Raw genomic sequence first — 24200 nt, forward strand, 5'->3', positions numbered from 1 at the left:
TACTTGACAGTGCAATACTCGGGGACAGACAGTCACGAGTGACACGTGAAATTTTGGCTCTAATTTGGGGCAACTAAACCAAACTTCACAAGTAAAGTGAACCGTTTAACGTCAAACATGCGTAAAGACCATACTTTAGTGCGAGTCATTCTCGCTGTCTGCTCATTGGTGGGGCTGGGTGCCGCTCAAATCCAACCAGAGGTCACGGTGGAAGGTGGCAAACTGATCGGTACCACCGAGTTCTTTGAGGAGTCGGAGTTCTTGGAGAACAAGACCATCGACGTGTTCAAGGGTATACCGTTCGCCCAGCCACCCGTGGGGCCGCTGCGTTTCAAGCCCCCGGTGACCAAAGAACCCTGGGATGGGACGTACAACGCTACGTACTTCAGGGATTCTTGTGTTCAAGGCGTAGTTCCAGGCGATTCCGTACCTCCGCTACCAAGTGTCGATGAAGACTGCTTGTATCTGAACATCTATGCACCAAGACCAGCAGTCGTAAGTGACATATCGTTATGGTTTCTTTCTCGACGATGACACACTCCGCTGACACACTCAAAATGTTGAGGCAACAGAAGGCAACAACATCGGCAACCCAGCTGTCGTTTACTTATTGTCAGATTCAGTCAGTCTAGGGGCATATTTCTAGGGGCATATTTTAAAAGACATAGAAATCGATAGGCTATTGTGTATTTCCATCCATGCTCTTTTGTCATGAGTAGCAAGAGGATTGGGACAAGGGCTGAAACAAGAAAAGTTTAAATCTGATGTGGTGCACACTGACTAACAGATTTCGAGTATTCTGTCTCGACCCTAGTAATCATTTTATTTGTGTTACGTGAGCATGTGCTCCAACAGCAGACGCTTCGTATCAATAATATAAAAATTAAGCGAGCAATTGTCAATTTGTCTACCTCTTTACAGGAAGGAGGCGCTGCCGTCATGGTCTGGATACACGGGGGTGGGTTCGTCTTTGGGTCCTCCGTACAATACTACATACAGCCAATGGTCGCCTTTGGGGACGTCATAGTCGTCAGTATCAACTACCGATTGAACGTCTTTGGATTTATGACAACAGGTATTTAAAACGATCGTCTTTGTTGAAGGTGACTGGTGATAGTAGTAATTTCAGTTCGCCCATTGCACAGCCCCAATAGAGGGATTTCACGACTTTGTGCTGACGGATGCACGACCGCTGTCAAAAACAGTTTTTACGCTGTGAATCGTCGAACTTCAAAGCATATCACAGTTGCTCAGTGTGCAAAACGGCTACCCCATAGCTATGTCTGTTTCCATGAGCTGACAGAATATGTATTGTCTCGTTTTTTTTCTCATCTAACACTACAGGTGATGAGGTGGTACCGGGCAACGCAGGACTTCTTGACCAAGTATTTGCTCTTGAGTGGATCAAGAAGAACATAGCAGGTCCGGTCACATTTTGTATTGTCCGGATTTAAAGTTTTCTACAAATTTCTCATTTGTTCTGCACTGCCTGTTGGGTCAAAACATTTCATTTTGACGACCTTGAATTTTGAACACTGGCTGCAGTTAAAGATTTCAAAAGATTAATATGTTCTTTGACACAAATTTGAAGAAATGTGACCTTTGGCATTATTTACCAAGTCTATACCAAAAGTGGGCTGGAAGGAAAATCAAATTTGAAATACAGGACTGCTAATTTCAGCCAAACAACATCGTTACTGGTGCGGTCCAGAGCTGTGGCGCGATCACAGTCTTCCCTGCGTTAGAAGCGGGAGACAACACCCACAATATTTTCGTGTCCTTCAACAGCCTTTGGTGGGAACAGCGAACGGATTACCATCTTCGGTGAGAGTGCCGGGTCTGCCAGCGTCAGCCTCCTGGTGCTGTCACAGATGTCGCGGGGGCTATTCCAACAAGCCATCATGCAGGTGGGTTTTCTTTCACTGAGACAATCCCGGATTCATTTCGGTGTTGGGACTGAAGGTGAGGTTGATCTCGCTAACAGACTCTCCCACGTCACTGCTTCGTACAAGTGCTTATAAGGCTGGCCAGTAGTCTCTTTCTCAAGCCAACTTCAAGAAAGGAACGTGTTCGAAATCCAACCGAGAACAGTATGTCTCACCTTTTTTCAATAGTCGTTATATTTTAATTTAGAACTATTCCTGAAGTTTTGGAAAGTAGATCGAGTTGCCAAAAGGCGTTACAGCCAAATAAGGGTGGTACTTATGGTTCTGATAAGAACTCAGCATAGCTTGGGCTGAGAAAATTGTAAATAAAGTTTAGTGTTGACCACAAAAATGAAACTGATTCTCTCGTGCAACAACTGGAAGCTTCGATTCATAGGTGTAACTACGTAACGAATTGGCATCTCATTGTAACGTCTTGCTTGTCGATTAGAGTGGCACCGCGTATTCTCCGTGGGCGTTTACGGACGGGAAACGGGACCGGCTCCGACGGCAGGCCTTTGATATGGGGAAGAGACTCGGCTGCAGTGCACCGGACAGCGCCGCTCTGGTGAACTGTCTAAGACAACAGGGCGCGATGGCTGTTTTGAACGCATCACAAGAGGTATCGTTCAAGTTCGAAGAATTTTCACTGCAAAAAAGGTGGTGCTAAAACAACACCTTTGGTGTTATCAGATGACAACACCAAACTGTGTTACTTTAACAACGCTGGTTTACTTTATACACCTACAATTATTTCAGTACAGTGGAGGGTGTTAAAGTAACACCAACAGTGCTGAATCAACCTCTAAAATGTTAACACCTGTGACAAGTGTTTGCATGGTCCTTTGGTGACACCGATGTAACAGTCGTTAAAACTTTCAGGTGTGGGCAACAAATGTCTCGCCTCCTGTGGTAGTAGATGGGACCTTCCTGGACGACACACCCGCCAACCTGTACGCAGCGGGGCGGTACAACCACGCCCCAATTCTCCTCGGGACGACCAGAGACGAGGGAACGCTTTTCGTGTCAATAAACGCATTCTTTGGTCCAGGGGCGCAGGAGGAACCGCCCTTCCTGACGAAGGAGGATTTCGACCGAGCCCTGTCCGCAGAAGTAGCCAATTATTTTTACGGTGAGAAAGTCTTTAATGAAACCCTTACAAATTATCGCGAAACTTTTGAATGGGCCTCGCAGTGACCGCTTGGAAGAGAAACGAGCTGGAAACAAGGACGAAGCGTAATCAAATTCTCATCGAGCCTATGCCTTTTGATAACCCACCACAGCTTTAAACGTAAGAACGCAAAAAGAATTGTCCTAAGTGGTTTAACCAACTGATCTTTCAGTCTAAAAAGCAACAGGCTTGTGGATTTACCAAAAACAATGCAAAAGCCATAATGATACTTACAATATATTCTCATATTATTGTGTTGACAAGATTTCTATTGTTTTAACTATGTTGACCTTTGACCTTTCTACCCAAAATGCAATAGGCTGCTCAGGATCACCGGGAGCATTCCAGAAACCCAATTTTGAACTTCACGCGCAAAGGATTTCTCGATTTGTCACCCCGGCAAGATTTGGTCCATACAAACACAAAAGGACAAGGCGGGAAACATGTCACACCCTTTCGATTTCGTCGGCGGACATAAACACATTTGCATTTTGTGTGTGTTTGCAGGTAACTCGGAGGCCTCCAATGCCCTACTCATGGACGCAATCAAACAACAGTACGTCGACTGGTCCCAGGCCGACAACCAAACCGCAAATTATCTCAAATCGTACGTGGAGTATTTCGGCGATTCCGCTTTTGTTAGCGGAACTGACCAGGTGGCGCGTGACCACGCCCAAAGCGGCGACGACGTCTTCATGTACCAGATGACACGGGTTAATGAGTTCGAGTCGACTCCCCCGTGGATGGGGGCGACCCACGGGGCAGACCTCTGGTACGTGTTTGGCATGCCATTTTCGCCCCCCTTTCGGCCATACATGGATCAGTACCGCGACGACGTGGCACTTTCTGTCAAGTTCATGGAATTCTGGACCACGTTTGCAAAGACTGGGTGAGTATGGAGATCCTCCCCCCTTCACACACGCACTTACCAGAACTGCAAAAGAGATCGGTGCGTCACATTGTGTAGAGTCAGTAGCGTAAATCTGTACTAGAAAATTTGGGGTGGGCGGGATAGGGAAAAGTGAGGGATGACTTGCCCAGCCATGAAAATTTGGAAAGCGGGGGGGACACCAAATAATTACTTAAACTATAATTATAGGGGCGATGTTCATGATAAAGATGTACGTCTGTAATGTGTAATATTCATGCAGAGTCTTACATCAGAATAGCATATTAATGGCTTTTAAAACTTTCTTTTCGCTTTTTAGTGATATTGCAAACATTTCAGTCGTTGGGAAATCAAAAAATTCCTCGCAATCTACTTTAATTTGTTTGCTTATCACAAGAAAGTTGGGGGATTTTTCAATACCCCATCCCCGCATAAAAAGGGGATATATACCCACATCTCCCCGGGATTTACACCCATGCACAGAGTTGGGCTTTTCAAGGTTTTCGATGGAGATAAAGTCCATACTGTACGTGCGCATGGAACAAAAGCGATGTCTTCATTTTGAGCCCTGTAAGAGCACATCAGAGAGGCAGTAACTACATGAAAGAAAGAAATCCCTGGGAACTTGAGAGAAAGTTGGCAGAAAGTTATACGCCACTGAGGGCGCCTGCATACCGCTTGGTGCGTGCATATGCGATAAAATACATTGATGCGAATTTGGATCAATAATCAATGCCCCCATGCATTCAGAGCATTAACTTGAACAAGGCGCGTGCAGCAAGGAAGCAGACGTGTGGGCTGGTGTCATCGTTTTATGCAGCAAGGACTCAAAGACAAGTATGCGATACATCTCGAGAAAAATGTCATTGGCGAATGGAAAGGAATCAGGTAAAATGTAATTTCCAGGCCTCTTTTTTTTCCCAGGAGACTGTCTTGCCGGTCTGCAATTGGTGATCACGCCCTCATTCAATCCACAGACAATTAAACACTCAGGGAAATAAAACAAATTCGAAAAACAAATGCCTCTAAAAAAATTACCGACTTTTGGTCTATTTTTTTTTAATAGAAACCCCAGCCTCGGCAGTCAAAACTCACCCTCTGATCCCGGCCTTGGTTTCTGGCCCAAGTTTACTATCCCCGAATTGGAATACAAAGAGCTTGACTTGAACCTCACGAACAAGAGAGCCCTCAAGAGCCGAGAATGCCACTTCTGGAACACGTTTGTATTCCAACTCAGGACAATGATGGGTATGACCGATCGTTTTTATGCATAAAAGTACATTTTATATGTTTATTTAACATCGCTTCCCATTTCAAAGTCAGGCTGGGAAATACGTAAACCCCCAGACTATTATGAATCTCGCTGACCTTGCTTGAAAAGGGAATATTCCAAACACGATTCCCCGAAACGTGCAGGTATCCACCCTAAGGATAAGCACCCATTCATCGGTTAAACAGAACCATTTTGGTCGGGAGTGTTCATTTGGTTGGTAGCAATGCGATCATTGCAAGGCTTGCGTTTCATATTCATTCGTGCAGCAGCGCGATGCGCAGTTTAATACTACCAAAGGAGCCGCGCCATTGCTAGGAAAAGTGCGCCCTCTCTTGGTCCAGCTCGGTGCCCATTACGAATCAACAAACTTTGTCATTTGTTTCCCGCGCGATGAGGACTTGAACTGTTGAACGGTTGAACCGTAGTCTGGATGCCAGAACATGAGATTCCGATATGTTATTTTTAACCTTTAAGTCCCAAAATGCGACCAAAATGAGAACATTCCTTCAATTTCCTATCATTTGAACAAATTAAAGGCACCGGCATTTTAAAACAGGTACTATCCGTTTTCTGGGCGAGAGTGAGGATTTTACAGACGAGAAGCTTAAAAAGTTTTAAGAGAAAATTCCCATTTTGGAAACTTTTCCCTTAAGAAAGACCACCGAACAATATTCATTCCACCGGATACGTACATACATGTATATATTGTTGACAAGCGTACGAAACTTATGTGGAACAAATGTGAAAAATGTGAAGCAATTATTGTCTTGCCATTTGAAAGAACTCGCGCCAATTTTAAGATGTACCCCATTGTCAAAATATGGTTGCAAACCACACGCTTGGACAGGATAAGTTGATCGATCTCAAGGACAAGCGTGTGGTCACGTGGCACTTTGAGGTCTTCCGATACGTGAAAAATTATGAATGGTCTTTCGCCAAGCGTGAACGCGTTTTATCTTTCCTTTGTGTCTAGACACTTTTATCATGAGCAGGGCCTTATTCATCTGCCTGTTTTGGTCTAGTCTGGTGTGGACTGGTGTTGTCTGGTTTATTTCCTGTTGCATTGTATGATATATTTTAAAATATTTTCTCTATTCTATTGGCCAGCTGATGCAGACGATGCAGGACTTGAGTGGAAGCAATCTTTCTACAACTGGAAGTACACGGACATGGCGGAGTGGAGGGCTCAGTTCGCCAAATACAAGGAGGAGCTGTAGCGTCAACGTCATCATAATTTTTTCCCCACCCAGGGCCCCTTATTCAAGTTTCTTTTGTCTATTACGTTAGATTTAATAATAAAAAAGAGAAGTTGATTACACAGCAAAGAAAAAAGGCCCATTTAAGACTGAATTTAGCAGACTTTCCGTGAGAGGTACTGTTTCTAAGGCATAAAATCGTTTTTAAATCGTCTTTCAAATACATGTATATAAATGATGGTTTCCCCCCGTTCATTTTCATCTTGTAAACACGGAAGTGGCAAAGCAAGAGAATTAAATTGAGTACATTCCTAGAGTTATTAGAAATTGCAAAACGGGTAGTTTTGTTATCCAAAAGCATATCAATGTTCAGGGTATTTTTAAGCCAATCAGATTTTTAAAAAGAGGTGGATATCTCACAAGTACAAAGGAGATGAATCGAAGTTTCACACCCAGCTTGACAAAAAGAGCACAAGTCATCTCTTTTACCAATTTTAATTAAAACAAGAGCTAACAGCCAAGTTTCTGTAACTCTGTATTGAAACCATCGCAATTTATTGGGCTAAATTGGGCTTTATTTATAAGGGCTAAAGAACCCGGAAAGTCTAAAAAAAAACCCCGGAAAATATAAATTTGAATAAACTAAAGTGCTGATTCTTGGTATGTAGCTGTTAATAATTATGAGGCGTTTGGGAATACCACTGTAGTGAGCTCATAGTCAGTGTTTTTTTTTAATTGAAAATGTTTTTTCGGCAGTTCCTCTATTATTTCTTCGGTAATTCCTCTATTAGAGGTCAAATCTTTCTGATTTATTTAATTTAGGGGTCTATTAGTAGTTGACTCAAAGGACCGACAGGAAAACCAGACATGCAATACTTCACGCAGATCAGAATTGTGATCAGTGAACTGACGCTCGTCAGAACCTGCCTAATAGATGGCGCAAACCAGATTTGAGCTCACTGGTCGCGATCGACTCTGAAACAAATAGACCAGAACTATGAAAAAAGACATTACTGTGAGAACCAACACACCCATACATGTACTCCATTTGTCTGCACTACACTTCCTGGTTCAAATTTCAGAGATATTAATGCTCAGGGGCTTCGAAAACAAATATGACGGCCCATGAAGAGACCGCGTATGCCGTCAACCGTAAAAGAGCAGGATTACCTCTAATTCTTTTGTAAGCGGTAAGATCCTTTTGATTTAATTTTTGTAATGGAGCACAATTAACTTTGAGCTCAAATTTATCTCCATATTGATTAGTTCTCTAATTCATCCATAGCTGGTTACAGACAAGGCACTTCATACGATTGTGCAACTAAGTTCATGCAACTGTGAAAGATTAAAATTGTCTAGTTAGTGAAAGTTTTGTGGTAGAATTTTATCTCTTTTTTTATTTGCAGTTACATTTTACCTGGTTTTCGTATGTTTCATTAGACAAATTGCTATTCCTTCTGACCGAAGATTACCCTTTTTAGCCTTAAGAAAAACGTTTTCCACGGTTTCATTATTAGACACATTTTCTGAAATACCCTTTCGGTTCTTTTATATATTGTTATCCAGTGGCTTATGTTTGAATTACGGTTTGTAGAAACGGCGATAATATTTCCCAGTTACCGACTTAACCGTAAAATTTCAGGCCTGCCTTTCTTGGGCAAATTGGACTGCTTTTTTTTCGCTGGTGAGTTCAGTTGGAGTGGGTCGGTGGTGGTTGACATGATTTTGGTTGCCGTACGTTTGTTTTCAGGTGCTCGAATAACCAAAGCGAATTATTTCTTGAATGATCGTGAAAATTTGGATGTTTTGTCTGTCCTTTGGGCGATCAGGCTGTCTTTTAGTTTGCTTGCTTGTTTATCGTACGGTCATACTGTGGATGGGGGATTGTTGGGGGTGACTTGTCGGCCATCGAATGAAATTTGAAAACGGGGTTGGGTGGGGAGAGACCATAGGACACTATTGGGGGCGGTGTTCATGGTACAGATTTTAAAAATATATATACATTCCTGCAGAAGATCTTGCACCAGAATGGCATATTTATAGCTTTGAAATTTTTCTCCCTTTTTGAGTGCTATTGAATGCATTCTGGTTGCTGAGGAGTTCGAAAAGTTCTTCTCAATCGACTCTAATTTTTTTCTCACCGCGAAATACTTTGGGGGGGGGGTTCAATAGACCGTTCCCCACCCAAAAAGATTAAGGGATATAAACCCCCGGACTCACGCCCACATAGCCAATAACGCACAAAATTGCCACTTTCATTTACATGATGAACGTGTAACTTTTGTTAATAAAAGGGAATGATTAAACAAAACTGAAATCAAAAGAACCAATTAAAAATAACATTTTTAACTTCCTGATGAAGTCTGGAGAAAACGAGCGCGGTGGCGCTGGATGCCTAAGCTTTCAGCATGTAACGTCCAGCAACTGGTCCCCACAGTGGTCCGCCAAGGTAATACAGCGCCATCGTCGGCCATCACAAGAAGGGTAGGCTGATTGCCAACGCGAACATTACCGATCGACCAACAGCTGCCAGCGCTGTCGCACGCAGTGCCCCCCAAAAAACAGCCCGATCATCGCACTGTGGACGCCAACATCGGCCCGCTACGTGTAATAGTTGCAAGCTGGGCCTACTTAGGCCAGGTAAGTTACAGTAGCTCCATGATTACAGCATGTTCATTTGGGTAGCTGAAATTATTCGGTCTGTTTTTAAGCAGCTCTGCGTAGCGTACGTCCGGCCTCTCCTCCAGATCAGACAGCGCGCGTCGCACCCATGACATCAATCACTTTGACTTAAGCCTTGCCGGATGACGTCCACCGCACTGTGACGGTGATATGTACCGGTGAGTGTACGGCGAATTACATGTACCGGACGTAGGCGTAACTGTACCGCATACTAGACCAGCTTTGTAACCGCGTACCTGACTGAGAAATCCAGGGAGGCTGTCTGACAGTAGTCCAGCCCACCACACATATTTTAACAATCTCAGTCAAGATTAATGAATTTCCACGAACTTCATGAATAAGGAATCGTTGTAAACGTGGTCAAGTCCTCGTAGAAAAATGTGGTAGGCAGTGCATGGTAAGGGCTTCTTCAGGCTACAGGCTGTTTACAAACATAGCCTAACAAGCTAGATAAATGTATATTCTCAAGGGTACTACCTCCATGGTACGTCTTACTCTGTAAGGTGAAAAGGTGAGTATTCAATTAAAAAAAAAACCTGGCACTGCTAAGTGTAAATGAGAGAGAATGAGAAAGTGAGACTCAGAAATTAAAGTTACATGTATGATATAGGATATGGTAAAATAACACATGTCCATGTATGTTAAATTCTTCCCCCGTTGGAATATCCTCGCGTCCATGTTTATGTCAGCAGATAGTAGGAGTGTCAACTTACAAGTGAGGAAAACCAATACTGCCTAGGGTAACTGTGCGAGTAAGATTTTAACCACAAATACATGTACCTCCTTTTAAACTCAAGAAAGCATGACCATGTACATGTACATCATGAACTTGGTTTGCGGCATATGGGGCATATCCGGGATTCTCACAAAATGGCAGGAAAACAACGACCTTGGTACACCTTGGTACACGTGCACCAGCCAGTCCAAGGATCGGGTCACACAATCTCTTTTTAGGTACACGTGTGCTTGTTGCAGTTGTTTTCATTGGCATGGTGTGGATGTACATGTACCTGCTATGTTGTGAATTAAACTTCTGGATGTCCTTGCTGCCCCATAATTAACCGGTGACCAGAGGTCTGCACTTTGTACATGTACATTCGAGCCTTTTTAAGAAGAGCACTGCTAATATAAGATTCTGCTTTAATTAACAAGGAAATCTTGGGGTCCCAATTATTTGTCTTTCATTGCTTTTCTTCCTCGTAATACAAGGTTCCTGTTACAACAAGGAAAGTATGCAAGTCTAGAAGACCTCTTACTAATGAGGTTTGATTGCATACTGGCGGAAGGCCCAGTTTGTCATCAAAAGCCAATTAACCTAACGCCTACAACTAGCTATCACTCATTTACATGTGCGAGCATTCTCCAATCACAGCATCTGTTGAATATCACACGGCATTCTGAACCATGGACATAGAAGAAATTCCAAACACTTATGATCCACCAGCACGTGTGCCTGTTTTTATGCAGTGTACTGACAGATGTGAAACCAGATGCCTGGCCAGGCTCGTTCTCATGCTTGGCTTGGCCTAACCTTGCTGTGTTTGATTCAGGCATACTGCATGCCTACCGTATCTCCACACAAGTGATACATGTTGTCCATACATGTATACATCCTTGGTGTGAAAAGGTGTCTCAGAAGTCTACCTGTATGACAACTTCTGATGCGTAGGTATGCCAGCTGTACATATGCAGTGGACGTTTTGAGAGTGCGCATGTAATGCGCCATTGTACACACATGCAGCTTCTAGTAAAGTGGCGCCAGTGGCCTATCCAAGGGGAGGGGGGGAGACTTGCCTCCCCCCACCTCTTGACTGATTTTGGGTAAGGCCTTTGATATTTTTTTGCCCCTAACATCATGTTGAATAAGCCCCACGTCACATTTGGTTTTGAATTCCTCTCCCCCCCCAACTCCAAAAGCTGGATACGCTGCCGAGTAGAGCCTTACACAAATACTCACATACATGTACAGTATGTGGGAGGCTCATGTTCCAAGCTGTCTCAGGAATGTGGCTAGCTAGCAAACAGCGATAGGCCACTGATAACATCGAGTGTACGGTACACTGGGACGACTCCACCAATCTTTCTGAATTTGTGAACAGAAATTGGGTAGTTTCAGCCAGAGTGGCCTTGCATTGGCTCCATCGCTGTTCACAAAATCTCAGAAATCTCAAGTTTGATATAAACTCGGTACAAAGTTTTCAGGGTCAATGGTAGAGGGTAGATTTATTCACTCAAGCAGTAGTCCAATCGTGTGCTGTCTTTTACATAGTGTCACAAACAGTACATTTGCCAGCAGTGTGTCTCGTCTAGTCACCGGTCTACCTATCCAGAAGTTACCGGTATAAAGGCAAAAACAGATTTGGACCTGTAGGTAGTTTTTACTCGTTCAATATTTTCAAGCCCCCGTTTATCGTCAGCACTGGTAAACAAGGCTTCAAATGTCCTTCTGAACTATTTGAACCGGTGGCAGTGGAATATGGCCATTTTTTCAGAGGAGGGGGGGACAGTTGTCAGACCATCCGGTGTAATCCATTAATATGCCGATCCATCGAGCCCTACCCCATTATGGGACATGCATACACACCCCCCCTCTTGCTGCCAGTGAATATGGTCAATAAAGTACCATGGTGTGACAGGTTTCAAAACCCTTTCTTGCTTGAGGACAGGCAGATTGTCGTTTTTCAACCTTGGCTGGGAAGGGATGGGTCGATATTCTAATCCTTCCATGAAACCCCGTTTGCGAGAAATTGCTTTTTCGTGATGTGTGAAAAGACTAGGTAACAGTTATGTGTTGTTCCTCACAGGCACACTGTTTCTTCAGATGATCTTTTATTTATTTGACACTTCTTTATGGAGGTGGAATGTTTTGAAAAAGTGCACATTTTTTTACTTATTTGTCCAGGTTCAGCTGAACAAATGAGGTTGCTCTTGTTATGACATCAAGGCGAGACATGGTTCGGTTCATCTACAGGTGCATCTAAAGGCTTTTCTTTTCAAATTATGAACCCAGAATTTTCTCACTATTCTGAGAAAAATTGATCAGTGGAGTATGACTGAGTGAATCGACAAAAGAAAAGAAATTCAGGCCGGCAAAGGAGAAGCATCGTGCACGTTTTTCCGCAACCCAGTGTCAAAACTTTGCTCATGGGTATGGATATTGAAATCCCAAAAAGTAACAAAACACCATTTGCAACCCACCACTTCAAATATTAAACAAAAATTGAAAATACCGCTTTAGGTTCCTTATTAAAAACAAACCTGTTCATTTTGAAGGATTTTTATCCAAGAAAATAGCTTGACAGGGACCCTTTAAGATATCAAGTGCACCCATGATTTTTGCTGAGTGCACAATTATTTGTAAGGTTACACGGATGTGTTCCTGCACCAGGAGGTGCATATGTACATGTACGTGCCCCTTGATCCGCCCTGTAAACGTCAGCAGGTTATTCCACTCTATAGTGTACATGTACTGGGATTACCCTACCAGTACATGTACAATTATCCCTGTCTTGGTTTTGATTTGTACAAGATACTGATCTCAAGTAATGTTTGTGAAAATACAGGAAGTAGTTCACATGTATTAGCTCGGTCGATATCCGAGTATTAGTGGTTCGAAGGGGGGGTGTTTCTTAAGATAACAGTTTCAATTTTGAATCCGAAACAAAAGAAAACAGAACAGGTTGTTTATCCATCTAGTTACAAATTTATATCAACCAGTGGATGTGTACCGTACGGTGCATGCAATGAAATGTAATTAGCACAGAGTCTAATGTTATACCAATTACAATGCTTTTTGGGAGTCTTAAGTTTCCTGACAACTTCAGTCACTTGGAAGCCTAGCCCTGTACAAGTACTCTACCGCTATATTCTAGATAATGCAGGGAGCAAATACATGTATACTGGTAGCTCCATGGTACCATACCAAGGACACCTGTATTAATTTTTCCTGGGCGGAAAGAGGTACTGGCTTGTACATGTAATTTGATAAACAGGTTTGCCATTTTTATGGAACAGGTGTAATCAAATCAGATGTTCGACGGCCTTTGACCTGCGCTTCTCCAAATGAAGGATACAGTTTGTGGGCCCTGGCCAGCACTGCTTCAGAGGACAGTTTCTTTTCGTTGGTTACATGTAACTCTAGGCCGAGTTGTGGGGAAAACAGTTTCGGCCCTGTACCAATTGCCTTCACAGCGACAATTTGACATGTTTGAACACTTATACGTACGTACATGTATGTGCACATGTACATGTATACATGTACACATGATGCCAGTACACAAGATCCGATGTATACACACGTGTTTTGCCAATGTAGGTCTACGTTTAAAACAAGTTCGAAGGGTTTAGACAAAAGCACAACGGTTAAAGTAAGTGACCGGTACTTGAATTCTTTGGAAAAAAACAAACAAATAAACAAACAAATAAGACAAATAAAATAAAAACCAAAGAGTAGTTGCTCATTCACACAGTTTAACGGGTCCATGATATGAGTTTTTCTCACACACAGTTTTGCGCATCTTTAAAGACCGGTACTTTAAATTCTTCAATGCACTATTATGAAAATCAACATCCATTCAGTGTTTACAGTGGACATGTAAGCGTAGTGAAAAGTGCATTTCTTAAACATTAAAATTGTCCAAGCAAGTGAGGGCGCTGTTGGTGTTGTGTACATGTAACTCAGGGAAGACCAGACTTTACGATGGTATTCAAAACTTAGCACATTTGGTGATTTGTGCAGCACTTGGAAATACAGGCAAATTCGCCTGTTTGTACAAGGAATTTATGTACATGTGCACAGTTGAAGAGTTCCAGGAAGACTGGTGGTCTGTGTGATTTTAAGTCTGTGGGGAAAACCCTGTTCAGTTTTCTGTACATGTCTGTTCCGCTACCGGTTACGATGTTAAACTCAAAGTCTCGAAGCAATTTCTGAGAAAAGGTTGCTCATTGGCTTAATTCCATACACATGCATGTACTTCGCCAGTTATAAGTGACCAAAGAAACAGAAAGTAACGACAGCAAAATATAATTTAAAGTTAGCCAGCAGCTGTGTGTACACAAATCAGTGCAACATTGAGGTTCAGTGTCTGGAACGACATCACAGTTTTGCTCATGAATATGGAAATGACCGAATACATGTACATTTCCGAAACCCCCCCCCCAAAAAAAATAACAAAACAAAATTTAAAATAAAGTTATTTGAAAGAAAAGGTGTATTGTTTCCCAAGGTTTTTCTGTTATTAAAACCCTAACCCCCTAGGGTGTATGTAAAATCGTATTGAAATCGGAGGATTTGGGACTGTTAAGGTTAAAATAATTGCATTGCATGGGTCCTTTAAAATCAAATAAGAGACTTACCGGTGTTTGTATGCCAGCTTTTTAGAAAGAGACCATAATCTCTAAAAAAGGAAGCAGTAACCACGGATTTACAATGCAAAAGTACATCTGCACAGGTCATGCTGGTACGGTATACACGGTACCTGGTATTGGAGACTATCCATAACTTTGAATTAAATTCAAAATGTTCAACCCCAAGAGTATAGCCCTACTGGTGCTGCATATAAAGTGTACGGGAAGACCAACACTGAGGGATGGTCAGAATTTCCTGGCTGATAATGAAAATAAGGTCACCTAAATACGTGCATTGTGGAACTAGACCTCCTGGTTTCAATTTGATTTACTTGTCCATAAATGTATAATGTTCATGAACAAATGAGAAAAGTTAAAAACTTGTTGTTTGTTGTAACCTTATTGTCATCATGATTTTAACCAGTGTATACAAAAGCTTGGCAAAGGTGATCGCTCACAATCATGTACACTGTATGTGTTTGAAATGAGACAAATTTACATGTTCATGTATGTACATGTTCATGTACGTAAATTATACATGTGTTTGAAATTAGACAAGTTTGTGTACATTTACATAAATTTGTCTAATTTCCTGTACATAAAAATGTTGCCTTTTGTCTAAATTATTTTTGTTCAAGAACCAGAAGTGCTTGCTCTTTTGAAATTGTACACCGGATGGTGAAGAGTATTTTGTGGATGATAAGAGATGCAGAATGTAGTTTTTAGGAAAAAAAATTCCATTTTGCTCCCCAAGGACCCCAAACCTGGAAATATCACTGTCCACATGTATCCTGTTTTGTTCCCTGCAATTTGACTTTCCTTGGATGCTGTTAAAAGCGCTTTCCAGCTGATAATGAAAAATGCAGAAAAATGTAAAAAACAGTTTGTTGATCACTTATTGCCAGTACTGTTGCGTGTACATGTACTGTACATACGTTAGATACTGTATGGCAGATTCCTCCAAATGTGGACCATTAGATAATGTTCCACTTTGAGGGTTCATTTTTCCTGAAGTGAACTGCAGTGAATTAATTCCCAATGTCTTCTGAAATGAGGGAAGTCATGGCTGATATCTGGAACAGTGATGACAGTGTCCATCTTTCAACTTAATTGGAGTTTATTAATTAAAGTCTCAAACGTCAGCATTTTGGACAGACGCGTGACGTGAACAACCTGTTGAAATCTTAGCCAATAAAATTTTCCGAGGAGTGATAACTCCCGCAGTCATTTTACACAGATTTATATGTGGTGAAAGGTGATAATATTTACACATATTAAAACCATAATCACGAAATTAAAAATGGCTCTCACAATTAATCGAGTCACAAAGTCGGCAGTCACGAACGTCATTCGATTCTGTTAAAAAATTTGACTGCCAAAAAAAAAATCGAGTAAAATCAAAATCGATGTACAACACAAGCTTTGAAGAAAGTGCAAAAAAGCATCCCCCAACCATCATCCTTTTATGACTGGACTGATTACATTTTCTTCAAGTTTGTTTCCGAAAACCGCAGTCCAAAATACCGATCTTGACGATTTTGCGACTTCCGTCATTATCTCACATTGGAATTTTCAAGCACTACATGTACATGTGACAGCGTTTTCAGCATTCTTGTACGTCATGCCTTTTTTGTCAAAATTCTTGAGCATCGTCAAAATTCTGTCATATGATGTTCGTAACGAAAGCATTGGTGCATGCACCGATGTCAACAAATGTCATTTTTCGTCACTGTGATTGATACATGTAACTGTTTCTTGGAGGTACAGTCTGAGCCAGTATTTTGGATGGACCTCTGAGCATATTTACTGCTGAGTAAAGTGCAGGACAACAAGATCACAATTTACATGTACATGTATATAAATACTAAGGCTGTGCCGAATATCCGAATAATCTCATATTTGATCAATTATTGAATATTCAAATATTATTGTCCCTATTTAAATATCCGAATGCAAAATTCATGAAAAAGAAGGGAAAAGTTTCTTTTTGTTTTTTTAAATGAGAAAAATTGCACTATAGAGGCTTGTTTCAAGCAGATTCAACTGAAAAGTGAGAGAAATCTTATTACGATACAAAAAGTAAGTAATTCATTAAACAATTTAAAAGGAGTAGAGATTTCCAACAGGACAAGAAGTCTTGTTCATCTCTTAAATCTTGCTACCGGTAAATTGTGGCTGGAGATACTCCTACATATTCATGTACATAAATTTGTCTAATTTCCAGTGCATGTACAGTGGTAAGATTGTGAATGATCATCTCTGCCCAGCTTTTTGAACCAACCTCAGGACAAATGGAAAAGGTCCAAAGACAATACTGCAGTAGAGTCGATTCCGCGCCATGTTATCTATATACCGGTATTGGTGCTAAGCTTCCAGTTGGGGCAAGGGGCATGGCAAGTCGTTGGCCTCATCCTGCATGCTGCCTTTTGTCTAAATTAGTTTTATTCAAGAACCGAAAGTTCTAGCACTTTTGAAATTGTACACCGGATGATGAAGAGTATTTTACGGACGATAAGAGATGCAGAATGTAGTTTTTAGGAAAAAAAATTCCATTTTGCTCCCCAAGGACCCCAAACCTGGAAATAAAATTTATCACTGTCCACATGTATCTTGTTTTGTCCCTTGCGATTTGACTTTCCCTAGATGCCAACCAAATGCCCACCAAATGTATTTTACCTGATCAAAGTTGCTCTTTTGGAAGTTTTGAGTTGCATTTTGGTCCATATCCCATTAACCTAATAATCGATCAATTATTGAATATTCAAATATTATTGTCCCAATTTAAATACCCGAATGCAAACTTCATGAAAAGGAAGAAAAGATTTTCTTTTGTTTTTGAAATGAGAAAAATTGCGCTAGAGAGGCTTGTTTCAAGCAGATTCAAATGAAAAAGCGACAGAAGTCGTACAACGATTCAAAAAGTAAATTATTCATTAAACAATTGAAAAGGAGTAGAGATTTTCAACGGGACAAGAAGTCTTGTTCCTCTCTTAAATCTTGCTAAAGCATGGCTGGAGATACTCTTCCATGTGAGAAACTACCGGTACCAGTTTTATATTGATTCTGATGTATAACTGTGTTCGTTATTGTGCTGTTTTGGTTTGTTCATCAACAATCTGCCGGTCGGTACACATATTCAGATATTCGATCAAATTGGAGGTCAGGTTCACTATTGGAATTGACTCAGCCCTAATAAATTGAAGTGGTATTTGGGTCTGGGCACTTGTGACTATTTTTCCCCCTGCGTAATGTACACGCGTGAAGGGTATAACTGGATGGTAGGGTAGGGTACAGGGTTTGATGACATCACAAATGCTAGTAAGATTTTGTGGTATGTTCTGGTGCATACATTGCATGTTCTCGTGGCGTAAATTTATGCCGGGAACTGGGGGGGGATGGGGATTGTGTGGGATGAAACTTGCCCGGTCATGGAAACTTGAAAGGGTGCTGACAACGTTCGACACGAGGGAGCGATGCTCATCAGATGAACTTGCACCAGTACATTTGTGATATTTATTACACTCTTGCCGAGCGTTAACACAGCAAAATGCCGTATTTATGGCTTTTTAAAAGACCGGTGTGAAAAGATGATGGCGCTTTCCCATTCAGTGACACTTCCTCTGAGGTGATTTTGCAGTGACTCCAAGTCGGAGCATAAATAGTCTAGCCTTGTTAGTGTACGTCCCGTTAGGGTTGTGCTGGGGGGACATCAGAGAATGACCAAGGGTACCGGTAGATAATCTCTGTTCGTTGTTACAGGGGTCACAGGGGGTGCGAGCGTCCTTCTGTCTGGTAGCAGTCTCCTTTTCTAGTGATACGAATACGTTTTGGTTATTGGGAAGTCCCAAAAAATTCTTCACACTCCGCCTTAATTTTTCTCGACTCCAAACCGCGTGCGTGTGAGTTTGTTTCTGCATTCGATAGGGACCCTGAACAATAGAGGACAACAAGGTCCCTGATTGACAGAGGGTCCCTAATTGACAACTGTGTACAAAACATATGGGTGGTCTTCTAAAAAAGTTAAAGTACAAACAAAAGAGGAACAATAGGGGGTCCCCAGTTGCAGGCAAATACACACTTGTGTGTGTGTGTGGGGGGGGGCAGATGATTCAGTAGCCCATTCCCTGGTCCAAAAGTGGGGGACAAGTACAGGTACAAGTATGTACCTGCATACATGTACACTGCATCTGACAGCTCCAGAACGGTCCAGCTGACACTAACCAGCAGTGGTCCATAGGAACCGACTACTGGTAGACACGGCTTATTTAAGACTATGTTGCAAATGAGCAGCATGCCTCATGGACACGAAGACAATTTCAGGGTTAAGGGTGGAAGCGCCGTCTTCACTGTCAATTAACATTGCTGGATCTGACAAGTTCCAAGTGCGATGCCAGAGAGATCTCACGTCTGCCAGACTCTCCCCGTCTGTTTGAAAATGTACCATGAGGGCCATGCCATCAGTAAATTCCAGCATACAGTCGTGATTTTGATGTACGGGGTACCGGTCTACCATGCATGTACCGTACAAGTGGCGTACACATACATGTACATATGTACATGGGTGATTCCTATAAATTAGGGGTCCAACTTGGGGACATTTTGGTGTCCTGTTACACGTGATAAAATCATGGATTGACATTCAGGCTAACATACCAGTACATGCACGGTACACATGTATACATGTACGCATCAATTGAAGCTTGGTAACTTACTGTTTACCTTTAATCAACTGACCCTCCTACATGTGTATATTCAATTTATAGGGGCTGAACTTCCATCCTGGTAGAAGTCCTGGTAATCACTCCGGTTTTCCACCAAGGGCATATTTTTTTGAACCCTGACCAGAAACCTGTTTATGTCATCAAAGCATGTGGGGGGGATGTTGTGAAAATTGCGAAACCAGGAATGATTGTTGCAGATGAAAGAGAGAAGCGTAGCTGTATAGTTGGACAAGGTATATTGACTATTAGCAAATATATCCAGCAAGTTTGCGACTGCTCTTTCCTTTCACATTCTGAAAGAAAATACTGAGGGTGTGTAATTTACACGTTTGAAGCTTTTAGATGCAAACAGTTCAGTGAGCCTTTCCAGATTTCCAAAATGTTTAAGCGGAACCCATTTTTGCCAGGTTCAGCATTTGATTGACGTGATCTGGCATTCATTAGTCCAAATAAATGTGTCTAAATCAGGGCTTAGTGATTTTAGTGATTTTTTCCACTTCACATCCATCTACTTTTTGGGGAGAGAACTCAATTTAAAACATAGGAAATGGCAAATTTTGAATGCCCCCTTCCATCGATCTGTAAGCACAGCAGAAGGCGGAAATACTTCCGTAACTTAGCAACGCAACAATGAGAATCTTTGTGTGTGCGTATGTGTAAGCACAGCCACACCAAACAACACCATGAAATACATGTTCTTTTTTTTTAGTGTTGATGACAGGCAGAATCTTCTGCTGTTCTAAGCACGACTTTTCTGCTAACTGCTAAGCAGCTCTGAGTCCAGAGCTGAAACTTTGCCTATCACGGTCGGTCTCGCAAACATGCCCCATTTCAGCCCACCAAAAGAAGTGCATATGAATTAGTCTCCTCAGAAAATCAATATGACAACAATGTACACGTGCATCCTTGACAAACAAGTACTGGCCCAGTGTGAAGGCAGCAGGAGGCTCCGAAAGGACAGTATGCTGCGCCAAAAATGGAACAGTGGATCTTTCTGTGTACAGTACATCTTGTTTTGTGGACCAATTTGCATCAGAAAGTGAAAGTCAGTCAACTGGATCTGCTCATAAAGTATTGCCTTGGATTCCCACTCACGAGCAGTATGCACAGGTAGATTACAGATATTGCAAGGAGCCGTTTGGAATAAAATCTGGTATACTGAATCATTGCACATAAGTTTAATACATCCTGTAACAATTTGAATTCCCCAGACTATAAAGACACTGTTGCTACTGTATATCTTTTGATTTGGGGCAAGCTTTTACCATGGAGCTATTAAATACGATAGCTCCATGCTTTCACATAGCGACCACCTTCTCTGGAAATGGCTGGTTCCTTTGTGCCCTTCTTGTCTTGTCTCAAGTGTCTTGAAAACAGTGAATTGTGTAAGACATCTCTTTTGTACATATGTAACTTAGCAAAAGCTTGACCTGATTCACAAGGTACGTGTACATAAGGCCGTAGCAACAGTTAGTGTCTTTAGTATTGAGAATTCAAATTGTTCATGTGAATTTAAAGAACTCAATGTATTAGAAATTATTCAAATTTAACTCACAAAAGGCTTATTAAAAGTTAGCCTGGGAATGGGAATACATTTTCACAGATTTTTCCACAAGATAGAAAAAGATTTCGTAGATTTTCACCCAGACGGAAAAAAACAGTATTTTCATGCCCGGTGAGTGCGAATGTGAAAGTGAATTCTTTTCACGAAATTTACTATCCCAATTCACAGTGTGCCATGCACACATAAGCCCCCCCTCCCAAAAAAATATTTTGTCTCTGGTCGGACTGATGTTCCGGAATTGATGCGGGCGACACGTTTTTTTTTTCTGTTCTTTTTTTTCCCTCCACGGTTTGATTGCACATACAATTGCAGACACACGCTGTCGAGTCATGGAACTAGACCAGCTTTATAATGATTATAAGCTGACAACAAACAACTTCATATCCACTGAGATCTTCCTCACATTGGCCAATTGCTTTTTAACTTTCTACTTCATACAGGTTTGTGGTATCGGCACACGTGTACAGATTATAAATTCATGTAGTACATTTATTGTTCAACTTGTTTTTTTCCCCTTTTTAAATAAGAGACCCCCCTCCAATTAATTCTCAAAAACAGTTTTGTCTGGTAATGGGGGTTAACCTCAGTCTCGAACCCTTTCAGACTGTTTTGCCAATGGAGGAGAACTCTTGAGGCACCCCTGAATGTTTTTTAACTTCTCAGAAAAACATACACATGTGTCCACAATTGGGACAGGCATCATTGATGTTGAGGAAAACGTAATTTGACCCTGAGAGCCAAGACTGAGTGCCAGACATGCAGTGAGCTGTAAATCATTGTAGGGCCAAGGTAATTGTAGAGCCCTGTAAATTGAAGATAAGGCCACTGGTTGGTTTCATTTGGGAAATATTTAAGCAGGTTACACGTGCATCCATCTACTGTTTGATTCATTTCTTTAGATTCACTTTCCTAATCCATCAGGATTTTTTTTGTGGGGGGGTGGGGTTTGGGGTGAGGAGGAGGATTTTTCCGGTAAACATGATGAGCAGCAATGGTACATGTATTACTCTGTGCATGTTTTATACATGTAAACATTATGTGTGTAGCATGTACACTGTACATGTACATACATGTAGGTAGATGTGCCTTTACGTGGTCACATGAGAATGTTTGTCGATCAACATTTTTTGTTTGTTTTGCATTGTTTTGTTATTGTTTTGTACAACTTGATTTTCAACATGCCGATTTTTCTGTGACAGTAATTGTACATGTACTAGCTGGAACACATTTAGCTGTGTTTGTCATGCCTACCTGTACATGTTATGTACATGTACTGTATTTAATTTAGTTAGTGTTGATTAGCTAGGATATTAGTGCACTGCACATACCTGTCTTAGCTTCTTGTCAGGCACATTATGTGTGTCTACTAAGTGTATTTACACTTGTACATGTAAACCACAGAAAGTCTTGTCTGGACCTTTAATTTTGATATGAACCATGAATATATTCATTATAGTCCCAGGCCCCATCAGCCTTGGTTGAAGCCCAGGTCAGTCAAGTGAGCTGAGGACTAGGAAGGGAAGACCTGGATTCTCTTGGACAGCGCAGTGTCATTGCCGGGGTCTCTAAATTAAAGGGAACTGCTGCTAGTTGCTACTCAAAGTGTACTGCCTATGGGGCTATTCTGCACATGTTCGTAACACATCGAGTACATGTATAAAGTACGCATGTACATGTCCCTGCACCTGATGACTGTATACCGTATACGGTACATGTACATGGACATATACATGTACGTGTATGTATATTGTGTTGTGTACATTACACTGTGTGTCGTATGACCACGGTATCAATATACCCACTCCAAGTCACTTGTACTGTCCACTTGAATTACAACACAACTTTTCTTCATGTGTTGGACATACCGGGACGCAAGGATGAGCGTACTGCTTGTTGGATTCAATCCAGCGCTGTCATTTCCTCCGGTGACTAGATGAAATGAGTGATCACTGTGTGGATCCTTGACATCCCAACATCTAGGATGCCTTATACCGGGTACAGTGTACCTTTATGGTTAATTCACCCATAACTCACCACTGATTTATGTTCATGTACATGTACATACACGCACATGTACGGTGCGTGTATTTCAGGCATTAGGGGTGTGTCTATCCTTCTAGGCCCACACTATAATGCACCCGAGTCTTGCCCATGTTCGTACGTACATGTAGGCCTACATGTACATGTACATGTAAGCATTTTGTCAAGCACTTGTGCAGTATTAGTGGTTATGGATACAGGTGCACTCACACACATGTGTGTTTCTTAGTTGTGTGGAGAAACACGCGTTATTTCACCTATTTTGCATATACATGTAACAGTAGCAATCGTGGCCTTAGCATGGTGAAGGTCTGCCCACAATATTACCTTACGCTATAGAATACTCTCATTTTGACTACGATTTGTATGGGCAGTCAGCAGTCACGCTTTGGTTGGTTTTTGATTTATCTCAAATCTGTTCAAAATGTGCACTTGTCATGTAGGATTTGATATACTGGTAGCACTTGTATTTTTATATATTACACTTTGCATGGCTGATACCGGTACTCTGATTGTCGACTTTCTTTCTTCGGGAAAATACACATGTACTTACAAGAAATGCAATATCTTCCAAATTCATTCCCCCCCCCGATTTCAGCCAAATTGGGACAGAATTTAGCTTGGCCAGAGTCTCGTGTGTAGTGACTAGCGTGTTTGGCCAGTGGTCACCTAGTGGTCACTAGTGGTCATTTTCTTCAAAATTACAAATTCCTTCTTCTTCCACAGTCTTGGTCCAATTATTGTCAAAATTGACCATTTAGGCCTACAGCTTTGGAACAATTAGCCTTAGATTGGATGTTCACAGAATTTGGCCACTGGTCACCTAATGGTCATCAGGGATCATTGTTTTTCATCGCGTGGTCAAATACTCGCCAGTTTTGCTATGTCTATCCCTATCTGCCACCTTCCTTTGCCGACTTCAGCCACATCTGGACTTAATCTTCCTTGACACGATTCCTGTCCTAAATGACCAGCATATAGGGTCAAGGATCACCTTTATGTAGTGCTCACTAGTGGTCATTTGCGTTAAAAATGCATAGTCACTTTTCTCACCCCAGTCATGACTCAATCAATCTCAAATTAAGACATTTACATCTTTGCAGGAAACACCGTGTGGGTGGTTAACAGAATTTTGCTGAAGGTCGTCTAATCGTCAGTGGGGGGTCATTTTTTTCAAAAAGTTTTTCTGTTGGGTGTCCAAATGTGGAACTTGATCGTTTTCATCTCTGCATCAAGCCTTATGTACGGTTTACACAGGATTCGGCCAGTGGTCACATGATGGTCCATGGAGGTCACTCAATTTACCGGTAGATCAAACGTATTAATGTACTGGTAGGCCTACTAAATGATTCAGCCGAGAGCCGTGATGTACATGTATGTACCCGTAGCCTCA

General features: G+C 41.7%; 2 protein-coding genes across 7 annotated transcripts in view; both read left to right on the forward strand.

Annotated features, from left to right (window-relative positions):
* Window positions 1-10: 10 nt before the first annotated feature.
* LOC110985189 (cholinesterase-like) lies at window positions 11-7822 on the forward strand. Its single transcript, XM_087143825.1, has 9 exons — window positions 11-495; window positions 922-1075; window positions 1345-1422; window positions 1789-1907; window positions 2377-2547; window positions 2808-3057; window positions 3604-3985; window positions 5052-5233; window positions 6366-7822. The coding sequence occupies exons 1-9, from the start codon at window positions 118-120 to the stop codon at window positions 6473-6475; spliced, it is 1824 nt and encodes a 607-aa protein (XP_086999951.1). The 5' UTR covers window positions 11-117; the 3' UTR covers window positions 6476-7822.
* A 1114-nt stretch (window positions 7823-8936) lies between these two features.
* The window catches only part of LOC110985129 (uncharacterized), a 76882-nt gene continuing 61618 nt past the window's right edge, over window positions 8937-24200 (forward strand). For 3 of the 6 annotated variants that reach the window (XM_087144475.1, XM_087144474.1, XM_087144470.1), the window contains exon 1: window positions 8937-9094. The gene's annotated coding sequence lies outside the window, so the exon portion shown is untranslated. Of the gene's footprint in view, window positions 9095-9150; window positions 9295-9327; window positions 9648-10838; window positions 10958-24200 lie in introns of those variants that run through there. The other 3 variants (XM_087144472.1, XM_087144471.1, XM_087144473.1) reach the window with 3 other exon arrangements.

This window comes from Acanthaster planci, linkage group LG12, assembly GCF_054643075.1.
Source record: "Acanthaster planci isolate LZ-2023a linkage group LG12, COTS_SCS, whole genome shotgun sequence".
Lineage (NCBI taxonomy): Eukaryota > Metazoa > Echinodermata > Asteroidea > Valvatida > Acanthasteridae > Acanthaster > Acanthaster planci.